General features: G+C 36.8%; 1 protein-coding gene across 1 annotated transcript in view; it reads right to left on the bottom strand.

The window, feature by feature from the left end:
* The window catches only part of DYM (dymeclin), a 211,303-nt gene that overhangs the window by 196,323 nt on the left and 1,548 nt on the right, over nt 1-13,432 (bottom strand). Inside the window, exon 2 of the mRNA XM_085322185.1 lies at nt 1,883-2,060. Coding sequence (XP_085178311.1) covers nt 1,883-2,022 — 140 coding nt within the window. The 5' untranslated portion in view covers nt 2,023-2,060. The remainder of the gene's footprint in view (nt 1-1,882; nt 2,061-13,432) is intronic.

The raw sequence follows: 13,432 nt of genomic DNA, 5'->3' as shown, positions 1-13,432 counted from the left end.
GTTTGACAAGTGAAATTTGGCTCCTTTCCACAATAATCAAAAACTACCATCTTGCTTCTGTCAGAAGCATGACCTACACTCAAGTCTCATTGTAACAAAACAGAGTTGGCATGATATTTCATAATCTTTCAGTCTCCAAAATGAACATTGAACTCYGGTGCTCTGTTCCTGCAGGCAAGGCCATCTGATTTAGACAATAGCTGATGAGGGTGTTATGCAGCYAACAGTGTTTGACCCCATCTGTCAAATGGTTTTCTCCCAGGTAGATGCAACTTAATGGGAAATTTCTGTTTCCTCCCAATTAAGTTGCACAGAAGACGGAGYTAGGCTTCTAAAAATATTTCTCTTCTAGCTGCCAGGCAAGAGCACCATCTGGTGTTCAGCTAATTAAACTTTCAACCTACTCTTGGATCAGTTTTGCTTTATAATATTTTTAAACAAACTTAGTATACACTGGGTCTGACTCCACAAAATATGCACAAAAAAGCTGTAAAGCAACCTATGAAACACTCATTCACTTTGGAGGGTGTGAGGAACTGGGGTGCAACAGAACTGAAAGAAATTGCTGCTTTTTGATATATGACTATTTCCCCCTAAAAAGCCCCAATGAAATATTACATGACTTCTTAAAATACTTTCCATCTTATTAGTCATGAATAGACTGTAAGCAAGAACTTAAATAAAAAAGACTGCCGTCTCCTGCAATGCCAAATATTCCTTCACAAGAAGCCCCCTCCACAATACTGTAACTTCTTGCTACCTCCTGACTATTCTCCTCGCGCAAAAGCCAAAAATCTTTCCTCTTCCTCCCTCTTTAAAAAAAGAAAGCAAGCTTAGTAAATGTCTCAGTTGTTTACCTTAACCATTTTCTCTCCTTGTTATCTGAATTTTCAGTTACTAATAAGCATATTAGTACAAGCAAGATAGACTCTTTACTTGACCTGCTCCTAACTGTTGCRAGAATAGGTCTTTTTCAGCCTTTCAGAAGCTGCTGTGAATAGCATCTAAGACATAATACCATGGTAATTTGTATAACTGGTAAGGAATACCTCATTAGAAATCGTTATTAAATAGCTATTTTAAAGAGTCAGTTAACTGAAGTCGCAAGTGCTCACATTATGCATTTCTGGAGACGTACTATGAATCTTTGCAGAAATATTAATTCTGCTTCTATCTATGTTGTTTGCTAGAGTGCAAACACGAGTGGAACCAATGTGACGAGGTCACACTTCAGTTTAGCTATCTGCAACAATATATTTTTCTGGAAGTATTGTGAACCACATCATCACAAAGTTTATTACCTTGAAGTTAGCACAAAAATTTTGGATACTTAGAAAATATTTTTTTTCAGCAACAACATGTGAAACTATCTTTTAAAAGATAAAAGCAGGAAAAAAATAATTACGGTCATATAGATGAAACAACTCAACAGCTAACCTACAATTACCTCATGGGAGATGCTCAACGCAATAAAAGTTTGAGGTGTCAAGGCCAGAAGGATTAGGCCTGTAACCTATCACTACTCGAACTTATTAGTGCATAAAACAATAAATATTTCAGAGGAAAGACAAAATGGAAGTTTATTCAAAAACAAAACAAAAAAAATACGCACATGAGAACATAACAGACCTACTTCTGATCTTTTCTAGCTACTGCAAGAATAAACAGCAATTACAGCTATTATGAGGAGGAGAGGAACCCAAAGGAATGGAAGATGTCGTGGAAAGAGATTCCAAAATTAGAAACAACAGTTCATTTTGCACAGGCATTTACTCTCCTGCTATCTAAAACAGAAATAGAGACAAAAACACCTTTTTTCCCTAGACCTGTAATTTTTATAAATATATTGCCAGGGTTAACTCATCACTAAGCATCATCTTACCTGTTTGTTGGAGTGGTAAAGCTAAAAGATAGCAGCTGATTCCAGAAGGGGTCATTCTCAGAGATCGGCTCTGCTCCTGATAATTTCTTTAAGTACTCATTTTCTGGAAGTTCGCTGATGCTGCTGCTATTTGCTCCCATCTTCTTTATTTGGCAAATCCTTTTCTAAACTTTCATTTCTTCAAAGGGAAAAAAAGAAAAAGATAAACATTTTAAGTCTTTCAGACCAATAAGGAATATACAAAGTCTACTAAATCAGTGATCAGCAAGGCTTTAATTCACTATCTGGAATAACTATTGAAAAGTAGAAAACCAAGGCATATAGGAAGGCATTCAAAAGACTGTCAACAAATTTAGGACACCAACACCCTCATCCAAGGAAGTTAAAAGTTTCTGTGCTATACTCCAGTCCTTAGCTCACTTAGGTTTTCATAAATCTCACTCAGGGGGAACATACCATTGCAGTTATACCAACATCAAGACTGTTGCCAATGGCGGAAGCTACAGGGAGTTCACAGTTTAAACACGGACATTAAGTTGACATACTGTTCAAAAATACATTTTCCAACTGCACATGCACAGATACCCAGGCCTACGACTGCTTTTGACAAGGAAGAGTCATGCAGCTAAACCCCTCTGTGCCATCAGCCTACGGACCATCCACTCCTTGGAGCTGCTGTAGGCACAGCTGTTACCACTACCGCATAGCTAACCTGAACCAAGTGAGCAAAGATACTACCACGTACTAATGTGCCGACCTTCATAAAATAACATGTCTRGTTCTAGATAACTATGTGGGGGAGGGAAGAAGCCTAGAAAAGGAACACATACAAAAGCAACTGCTTTTTTGCAGCAATTCCTGCAGAAGTTGACACAGAGACATTCTAAAACCCCTTCAGATTATTAATCACGTTGTACTTGTTTTTTGCAAAGAATAAGACGACTTCAGTTTTCCATGCTGCTTATCAGCACTTTTCACCTTTCTAAAAAAAATTGATTAAAAAAAAACCCCACCGAGACAGCAATAACTACGTCCCAAGAATGCTACTAAACATGTGACATCTTTCCAGGACATCAGCTTCAATAACCTTCCATCTTTTGAGAAGAAACAAATAACTGTGTGACTAATAAAAAAAAAAAAAAAAAAAAAAGAAAAAAAAGAAAAGAAAAAAAAAGAAAAAAAAGAAAAGCTTCACACAATGTATTACAATGTAACCTAATTACTCTTGAGCTGGCATTAGTGGTTAAAACACAGGTGTAAGGACAGATACAGCTATATTGGAAGATAAGAACCACTACCCAGAAGCCACTCTTAAATCACCCCGACAAAGCTGTAATATCTGTTTCAAAGTGACTGTTCAAGAACTCCTTTAACAGTGACCCACTCCGCCTCCACGACCAACGCAAACACTGCAGCTTTTGGCTGCAGGAACGAAAAGGGACCTAAGCAAAAGGTAGAAGCTTGCAAGTTCACAAAGAGGTGCTGCCTCCCAACAACAGCTTGGGCTGCAGCATTCCCCTGCCATAAGTGCCAAAATGTTCATGAAYTCCAAGAGTACACGATTTGATAGGCAGAAGAAAAAAAATCTGAGGGTACCAAATTCAAAGATGCCAACTCTAACTCAAAAAAAAAAATCAAAAGTTATTTGAGGCTGGAAAAACACCACTGTACACTCCCTTCAGTCTAGTACTCTTCTCTCCATAGTCACTATTGGCTATGGCTGAAGACAGAATACCGCATTACATGAAACTTCAGACTGACTCAGTGCATCTACTCTTAAAAATAACTCTGCACAACTGTAGCTCTGCCATCATGCACCCAGGGAGCTCTGTTCTTACGCAGCAGCCTGGCTCCTACTGCCTCTCTCTGTATCCGATCAAAGGAGAGAGAGATAATATCATCAAATACGTCTCATTTAGCAAAAGTTCTGAAGTCGCTGGCTGCAGCATTTGGAGAGGCTGTTTTGTCACGTGGACCACCAACAGGAAGAGGGATTCAAAAGCAGTCTAAGAGTTTAAATGGAAGTTTGTGCCAGGGGATTCTGTGGAGAAGTATTAAAGGACTGCAAGACGCAGYTAGTTTAAGAGGACTTCCAAAATTYTGGCTGAATGTTCGTAAAACGGAAYGAGTGCAGCTTACTTGAATATAAATTCTGCCACTTCAAAGAAAAAGCACAGGATTCAGCATACTACTTTTGAAGTAGAGCTGCTGAATACTAAAGCCAAAAAAAAATTTTTTTGTATCTGATATGGGAACACTAGATCATCATTGAAAGACAGAAGAATTAAGGTTTAGCTTGTACACACACACCTCAGCAGTTCCTGGTTTACACGTGCCTTATTACAGAAGCCAGCTGCAAAGCTTTTGGCCTTGGGCCCATATTTTGACTCAAGTTCCCACCTTGAATCTTTAAGTAACATAATGCATTTAAACTGCTGTTTCTTAGAGTTCAAGCAGTTTAGGTCTGTCTGCTTCAAGTTTCTTCCCTCTACTCGCGCAGCCAAGCTCATACGAGGAGCGCAAAGAGGGGCTCACTCGAAGACAAACATGTGCCCCTCAACCCAGGGCAGAAGCGAAGTCAAGGGGGAACTGGAGTCCTGCCTTTGAATCCCACTAACTTACTGTGTTCCTCCCCCGAGCAACCCGCGCCAGCCCTCTGACGGCACCCTAAATCCTTAGCCCTTCCTCCTCACGTGAGTCACTCCACTCTCTCTTCCATCCAAGCAATTCTCCCACCTCGCTGTAGTCCCAAAGACCCCCCCCCATTTAACCCACTTTTACAGAAATGTGAGAGTGATGGGACTGTCAAAAGAACTCAAATATTAAAGTATTTGTAAAATGAGTTAGTAAGACATTTCAACAAAAGTAATAGGATTCACCCCAATGTTTTAACTTACATGATTATATTCTGTAGAGGACCTCCAGAATATTTTCAAGACAGGTGCTATTCTCCACTTACCACCCTAAATCATTTTCAAAGGTACTCTTAAGCAGCAAATATTTCTTCGAGARATTACTGCCCTTTAGGTGAAATGATCACTAAAACAAAACATGTATCCACTTAAATTTACAAATGGCTCTTCAGATGCACTAYTGTAAAATGTATGCTTGTTAAGACTGTACAAGTTCAAATCCCTAAAAAACATGCAATGTTGGGCCAGTATTTGGAACACTATCATATCACAGCATTTTTTTTATTTGTATCTAATCTTCACTTCCCCATGACCTTCTCTAAACTTGATTTTCATAGCAGAAATCATTGTACAGAAAGATGTTATAGTGGATCTTSGTTCCAAAGTCACTTCAGAATGAAAAGTAAAACAGATTCCAGTTTCTCTCAGTTATAAGTAAGACAGTCACGAGAATCACCAAAGAGCAAGAAATCTTACTGCTAACAGCAAACAAGTTAGTTCCAACCATGCCAATAAATTACTGATGAAATTTAAAATTTGACTTCTTCAAATACATTTAAAAATGCATGGTTCACTGCAAAAAAAAATATATTAGGCTTCTCTTAAAAAGTAATTATTCTTATTGCTTGCTCAAAAAAAAAGAAACAATTTATTACAGGTCATTTAGTTTAATGCAGTACTATCACCACTAACAATCACATGAAAGAACACAATGTTTGTCACTTCATGATTTTAACTATTTTTTCCTCTAATAAGCTCAAAATACCTCCGAAGAATCACAACCTGGTCTACAAGCATCATGCTTTATTAAATCTAACATCTATCTAGTCACAGAACGTGGCTCCAAGATACGGAAGCAGATGCTTCAAAGCAATGCAAGGAGTTTGTCTTGCGCATCAGGACTTACTCCAATCTCAAAAAGGTTGATTCAATTCYGAGTTTACTATCCCTTCTAAAAGCTTTTAATATTACTTATTATCAGTGTGTAGAAGAAAATATTTTTTTCCTCTTCAGGTTAAAAGCCATTCTACAATATATACACTATCTTTGCACAACTTTGTACATAGTGATCTTCCTAATAAGAGGAATGTGCATGCTGGAGCTTAGAGTTGGAACAGCCTGACAGAATATCCATCCAGCAGTATACCTTCAGGGTGGTTTTTGTTGTTGTTTTTTGTTGGTGGTGGTTTTTTGATTTTTTTTTTTTGTTGTTTTTAAAGATAAAAAATGTATTAAGGATTTTTATATTCCCTCATCTTTGGTGTTCATCCAAACACATCCACAGCTCTATTCATGTCCTTTACTTTTCTCCTTTCACATATGCATAAGTACTGCTGTTATCGAATCAGAAAAATACATGAGCTCAACCACAACAGTAACTTATAAACATGACTCAAGGTACCGTATGGGTACATGCAAACATAGAGATAGACTTGTCACACACTGTAAGCCTTTAATTTACCTAATTTTAGAGAAGTACAAAGTTCCATTGAGGATTAACTCTTCTGCTTCACAACTTCATTGCTGAAGCTGACCGATTTGTCCCATCAAACTGGCTCATAGAAAAGCATTTCCCCCTTCCAAAGCTATCTTTGGCAAGACTGTCTGACTGAGCCTGCAGACAACCTGAGTTTAAAAATGCATTTTTTTCTAATGAATATTTTATAACTTAAGAATTTGAAACTGTCACTCAGACAATTTTATCATGAAGTCCGAGATCTATTGTCTATTTTAATATAGTTGTGTTAAAGACCTGAATTAAAATTATGAACTGATATTATGCATCTGAAAACCTAACAGAATTTAAAATCCCAATATAGTTCCGCATGTACTTCGCTTACTTTCAAAATTAACTGCTTTCTCAACTAAAACAAACGGACACTGCTTTCCTTTCAAGCAAAACAGACAATATCATTACAAAGATGAGAAGGTACAAGATGTAGTGCTGTTTAGTCAAGTATCAATGAAACTGCTATATTCAGGTTTCGGTTGATTCCTATTTGCGTCAAAAATGACTGCATGTTTCAGACCACACTTCACTAGTGAGACATTAGAAAGTCCCACATAAACCTAACAAAGATTTCCATACAGTTATTACACTACTGTAATACATAAAATTCTCCATGCATCATAAGATCTGGAAGACTTTGAAGATATTTTTCAACTCCAATATTTGAATTTTCCTCTCCACAGAGTATAATCAAATACTCTCTTCTTATTTGTACTATAGTAATATTTATGTCTAGGATCAGATGTCTTGTGGGCTAAGTACCATACTCAACACTTACCTATGAAACTTATGAACAGAGATTGCATTCTCAGATAAAGAAAAGTCTAAACAAAACTAGTTGTATCTGATAGATGCAGATTCACATGCAGGATCAGAACCTACAGATTTTTGTTGCCTACTGAAAGCATCATGTTTAATTTCCAAAATCTTTAAAATCATTCTTTTGGATATTGTCTCATCTCAAGGCAATCTAATCTCTCAGTATATGCTCTAAAAGTTGATCACAATCCACAGCAAATTCCCAAGCCTGAAACATTTGATTTAAAGTATTTTCTACAAAACTGCATGTGAGTATCTCAAAGGCTGCCTGTCTAGTACCACACCACAGTCTCAATGGCCTGTCATCACCTACTCCCAAATACAAGATGTCCTTGTTTTCCAAGTAACACAAAAAAAAATCTCAAAATGTTTCATTTCCTTGGGCCATTAAATGGGAGACAAACCAAAAGCAGTAAATCAAGCAGGTCCCAGGCAATCTGAGCAAGTGTGTGTATGTATTTGCTTTAATCCTCACCCTTCTGTATCTCAAGTTTTCTAGGCRCRTGCCGCATTTCATCAGACACATGAAGGACTGAAGAACCTTCAGGACATAAGACATGTTACTTCTGCTCTTCACTAAACAACCACACACACTTTGGGAGAGAAATTTTCTGAATAAAAACTTACGTCTAAAGAAACTAGATGGCTGCTTCCTACTCTTTCTAGAAATTGGAATCTCTGTACTGACTAACTTTAGGCCTCTGCCAGAAATACCTGTAGTGCCTATACAGAACAATTTTCCAGGCAGGCACATTCAAGAGGAAAGGGAATTGGGTACCAGAGCTTCAGAGGCACAGGAAATAGGACAGACAGACGTCAGCTCACAGAAATAAACACTGACCCCGTAAAAYCAAAAAGGATGGGTTTGAATTTCGGCAGCTGAACTACACTTTCCTCTCTTACCTACACAGCTCCTAGCTATTTTCTGCCCACTTGCAGACAAAAAATAAAAAAGCTAACAGTAACTAGAACTGACAATTCAGATGACAGTTAAGTTAGTTCTTCAAATCACTTATTTTWATATTTAAAAAGCAAGTGACATCAAGGTGATAAAGCTCCCTTCATAAGCACAGCTTTGCAGCTTGTCTGGCATTTTAAATGCTTGTTAAACTGCACTACTTACAGAATCATTTGGGGAAACTTTTGGTGGTAGTAACAAGACTGAAAAACCCCAAGAAATGCATTGTGAAACTATCTTAGCCCTGAAGTAGGTAGATGGTCACTTTASAAAATAGCTTTATACATTCCATCTGATGCATAGCGCTCTTCAGTATTGTATCTATGCAATAACATTTTTGCAGCACAAAATGTTTTATTTTTACTGTGATTAGAACTAAACTAGTACTGATGAGATATGTATTATAAATGCTACTACATAGTTAAAATAAAAGGCAGTAATATACACATTTTACCAATACCAAGAGACTATTAATAGACTTCATATATTCCAAAATAAGGAACAAAGGCATATAAATATTGTCTTTGCCAACTAAATTGGGCAAGGATCCCTGTTAGATTCTTGACTAATGTAGCAGAAATACTGCAATGAGAATTTATGTCTCTAAAAGTAATCTTACAAAAGAATCTTTACAACACTTTGAACTTAAAATAGTTTGCTATTTTTAATCAGAAAAGTACTGATTTTTTTTTAATTTGTATTAAGGAGTCAAAATATCAGCCACGACTTAATGCCTGGTGATCATAAAATGCAATCAAACCACTGGCATGAATTCATGTTCCCATACATATCTCAGTTACTTATAACCAAGTGGCAGGAGAGATATCAGAATGGACTAAATGTATCCTTTACTACTACTAATCAAAACAAAGTGTTTTGTGCAATTTTGTAGGAAAAAGGGATTGTTTCTGTTCATATTACTGTCTCATTGTGTTGATTTAGAATTTTCTTCCCATGTTGTAAAGGATTCTCTATAGCAATGTCTGTCTCTTATATTTGACCCTACTAGGGAAAGTATTCAAATATGTAGCAGCAGCACAAAACAAACAAACAAACAAACAAGCATATCTTTCTTTTTGTGAAAGATAAAATGAATGGGCTCTTTCAGAGGGTTTCAAAGGGTTCTGTCTTTGCACTCAGAGGTGAATAACATCTTTCACAGCTGCTTTGTGGTGGCCAAATTCTCCATTTCTCCTTCTCTGCCCACTCTTTTTCAGGCCCTGTCAAGCTGATGGCTACTGTCTGGGTCATGAAAGCCTCTACTTTACCTACAGTTCTTCAAAACATTTTTGCAGTAGCACAGTAACCACTCACCAGGTAAGAAAGTATGCTTTCTGTAAAGCTCGATACTTTGGGAAAGATGTACTTTAGAACAGCAGTAAGAAAGACAATACAAYTGTAAAGTGGTTCAGGTAGTGCTTAACCATGTTAAAAACAAAGACAAAAACACCTTTAAGTTTATCTTAAGAGCTACCTAAAAAATAGTGTGGATAAATACACCATCTTTTCTGTTCCTTTACTGTAATTTGTTCTAGTCCCTTCCTCTTTTGTAGGAAGTGCCTGGAGGGGAAAAAAAAAAAAAAAAAAAAAACAGTACTGAAGTGGTATTTGTACCGTCCTTACCAGTTTCACTGAAAGCTAAAGGATCCCAAATAGCAATAGCAAAAGTGGTTAATTTTGACAGAGTTATTGCAGGCAACGGAGGCCCTCATAGGGAAGCTGCTGAAAAGCTAGTGATGATACTGTATCTTTTGCTCCAGTTCCTTTTTCACACATGTTTTATGTAGGAGTCAGTCTTCAAAGAAAGCCTAATTCTGAGGAGCCCAATCTGCTTGCTTCACTCCCACCTACAACACAGTTGTGAACAACTGAAGAAYGTGTTTTTCAAGACCTTCTTGGTTAGGTAGCATATTTTCAGCAGAGAAAAAAATCAGATGCAGGTGACCAAGTCCAGGCATTGAGGTCACTGACCAAAATGCTCAATGAGAGATGCAGTGAATCACCCCGTCCTTGCATTTTAATCTTATGGTTATCGCAGACTTTGCTGATTTTTAATAAAATATTCTCAAGAAGAGGTGCCAGCAAAAAGAAAACCTAAATTCTATCAATTAGATTAAGATGTATGGCTTGCACAATTTCCCAGTGCCATTTGAGGAACATAACACACATTTTCTTTCATTCTTCATAGCAACATGTAAGCACTAATCAAGAGGGCCCATAATCCTAAACAAGAAAAAATGACAATTGGGAAAAAATAATAAAATAGTAGCAGYAGTATCAGTTAGTAATCATTAATTATCCAAAGTAAACAAGACAGAAGCATATCATCAAAATAATACGTATTACCTAAAAGAGTTGCTGATAGAAATTATGACAACTGTGAGGGACATTTAGAAAAAAGAAAAGAAGAAATAAAGAGATATATACAACAGAGTGAGGTGATCACAGCCAATAGCCTCTCACTTCCAGCAGGCTTCAATCCCAAGCTGGAGGACTCAAATCACTACGACTGTGAAGGAAGTTGCTTCCACTCTTATCTACTCCTTTAGTCAAATCTACTAATTTTGATCACTATGGAGACACCCATCCATTACAGTTTCAAAATAGCTTATTCCACATGAATTACCAGCTACTTCACTATTTGGCTTTCCTGTGTTAGAACTATTGATTCATAGGTAAAATACTTTGRTAAATCTGCCTTCCTCGGATCAAAAGACTTTACATAAAAACATTACGCCTCCTTGCTGTGCCAAGCTTTTGCCTCAAAAGAAAATCATTTGATATACAAAGTGTCATGAAAAAATATGAAACTATTACACAGTGGCTCTTGACAGCAGTAAGCAAATACATGTTTCAGACAAATGAGGCATCTTTAAAGYAGCATACCTTATATAAATTTTCCACTGTTTCTCTTTAGGTAATAAGACCTAAAAAGCAAGTCTATCATATTTCCATCAATCAGGTATCAGCCCACGATAACATGAAATGATTAGTTTATATTAAGCTTATTTGCCCCCTCTCCCCTGAGTTGCAGTGTTTTGTTAGAAGCAAGACAGCGAGTACATGCTAAGTCTCTTGAAGGAGCTTTTGCTAACAGGGAGTGAATCCCACGAACACCTTCCTGTTGGTAAGCTGATGTCACTTCAAAGTACTTCCATTTAGCTTCTCCAGCTAAATAAGCACTTCCAGATCTCAAGTATTCCTTGCCCAATTCACACACTTGCAATGAAATCTCTCTAGTTTATTAGTATAAATTCCACAAGACATATTAGAGATTCTTTATTCCATCATTTTTTAATGCTTCCAGTTATACTCCCACACTAGAAACATGTTATGTGCTGCTAAACCTCCCTGAAGGCTCAAAAGCCTTTAAAATTTGTCATGAATTAACAAAATATAAAGCAAAAAGGAACACAGAGATCCCTCTTCTGACCTTCTACTTAATTCCAATCCTAGCATTTTACTACATAATTACTGTACCAAGCCTACTAGTTTGAGGGAAGAACAATAGCATCAGTTTTAGAAATACATCCTATCACAGGTGGAAAGGGCAGAAAGGATTCAAAAAGTTACGTCTGTCCTGACTCTTACATTCACATCTCTCAAGTAAAAGGCAGATTTCAAACCCAACAAGTGTTTTCTGGAATGCATGCAGAAATAATTTTTTCAAGGTGATTAAGAAAACACCATTAGAATGGAGGGAGTTTGTGTCAAGTTTCAAACACTGCTCACGCTTCTGTGTAAAACCTGGCTCCATCAGTTAAATACTGCTATGGGTACACAGGACATTTTCCAAAAGTTTCCAGAACTGGAAATTCAAATACTAGTTCTACTCTTTATACTGAATAGATTTTTCTTTACAGGTTTTGTTTGCCCTTATCAGTGAGATTCTTGATGTTTTCAGGAGAACTGTATTGGAACTATAAAATCAGAAGAACAAATCTTCCAGTGCAGGAAGAAGACCATACTGTTATCACAAATACAGTAACAGTTTTCAAAAGCGCAAGTACACGCCAGCTAGCTGATAATCTATGACTGATTATAGTGCTGGAAATGTTGTTCAACATTAAAACATCTCTTCTTTTTTCTACTCAACATAACGACCTAGAAATCAATTTACAGTAATTCACTCAGCTACTACTGCAATTAAAATGGGCTATGGGATATGACACAAACCATGCTAAACCTAACATGCTTTGGTAATTCAAATTACCACTAACTTCCTACAGCTATCTCTTTATGGAAGGGACATTAATATTACAGCTACACGCATTTAATTTCCCTATTTTCCTCTCAGATATAAATAAAATTTGTCTAATAACCAAAGTGCTGTTTCAAAAAGAAAAATTCAAATCCTTTTTAATCTTGAGAAAGATGCTTAGATGTTAAATTTACAGATCTGTGTTGTTTTTTAAATTCTGTTATCTTTTGGTGTATCTCAAAGGTTATACAATTATTTTGGCATGCATTCTCTTCCCACAATTGGGTATTATGCAGTCTTTACAATAGAGCTATTTGTCTTGGTTTTAAATGTTTACCACAACTAGAAATTTATCTACAGCATTAGAAAAAAGCATACTGCACAGAAGGCCGAATGTGTTTTGAATGTATAATCTGATCTTATACTATGCATCATGATCTATATCATCTTTCTCCAGGGTCTATTATAAATGAAACTATGCTTGCTAAATTGTGTAATTACTATAAGGTACAACAGACTTCCTATTTTAAAGACTATATTTTGAAGAATTATCATAATCATCTTCATCCACCTTCTTTGACAACAGTTCATCAGCCACCAAACAGGATTTCTTACTCTACATATCTTCTTCAAATAAAAGGACAAGGCTTCTTATGAGGCTTAACAAACTTGCAAGCTCAACTGTCAGTCATTAGTGTGTTAATAACATGCTAGGGTGTTTTTCTACTCAGCTCATAAAATAATCAGAGGCATCAAAACCATGTAAGTTTCATGTTAACTTGCTATAAATATTTTTCTGTTGAACTAATCACAAAATGTTGAGCACTAGGCGCTGTATGAATGAAACACAAGCACYGGACTGGAAGAGGAGGACAGAGCTGATGCACTGCATTAGCCACGTGAGGATGCAGTGMAGAATTTAACTCCCCAAGGCTGTCCGTGTGCTTCTCCTCCTGGAAGTAGCAGCAAGGCAAAAGAAAACAGCCCCCCCAGAGCACAGAATGAGGCCTTCTTAAAAGARTTCCTTCCAATTTAAGGCACAATAAGGATTTTTAAAGGTACTCAACAGGAGGGACTTCATTGTTTTTAAATTGGAGCCTGGTAAAACTAGGGATTGCATAACATGATGTCCACGCATTAGGAGCCTGGA

This window comes from Rhea americana, unplaced genomic scaffold (genome assembly GCF_003343005.1).
Source record: "Rhea americana isolate MKP2758 unplaced genomic scaffold, rheAme1 scaffold_75, whole genome shotgun sequence".
NCBI classification, from domain to species: Eukaryota; Metazoa; Chordata; class Aves; order Rheiformes; family Rheidae; genus Rhea; species Rhea americana.
The sequence above is the reverse complement of the archived record's forward strand: the minus strand, read 5'-3'. Positions and strand labels throughout refer to the sequence as shown.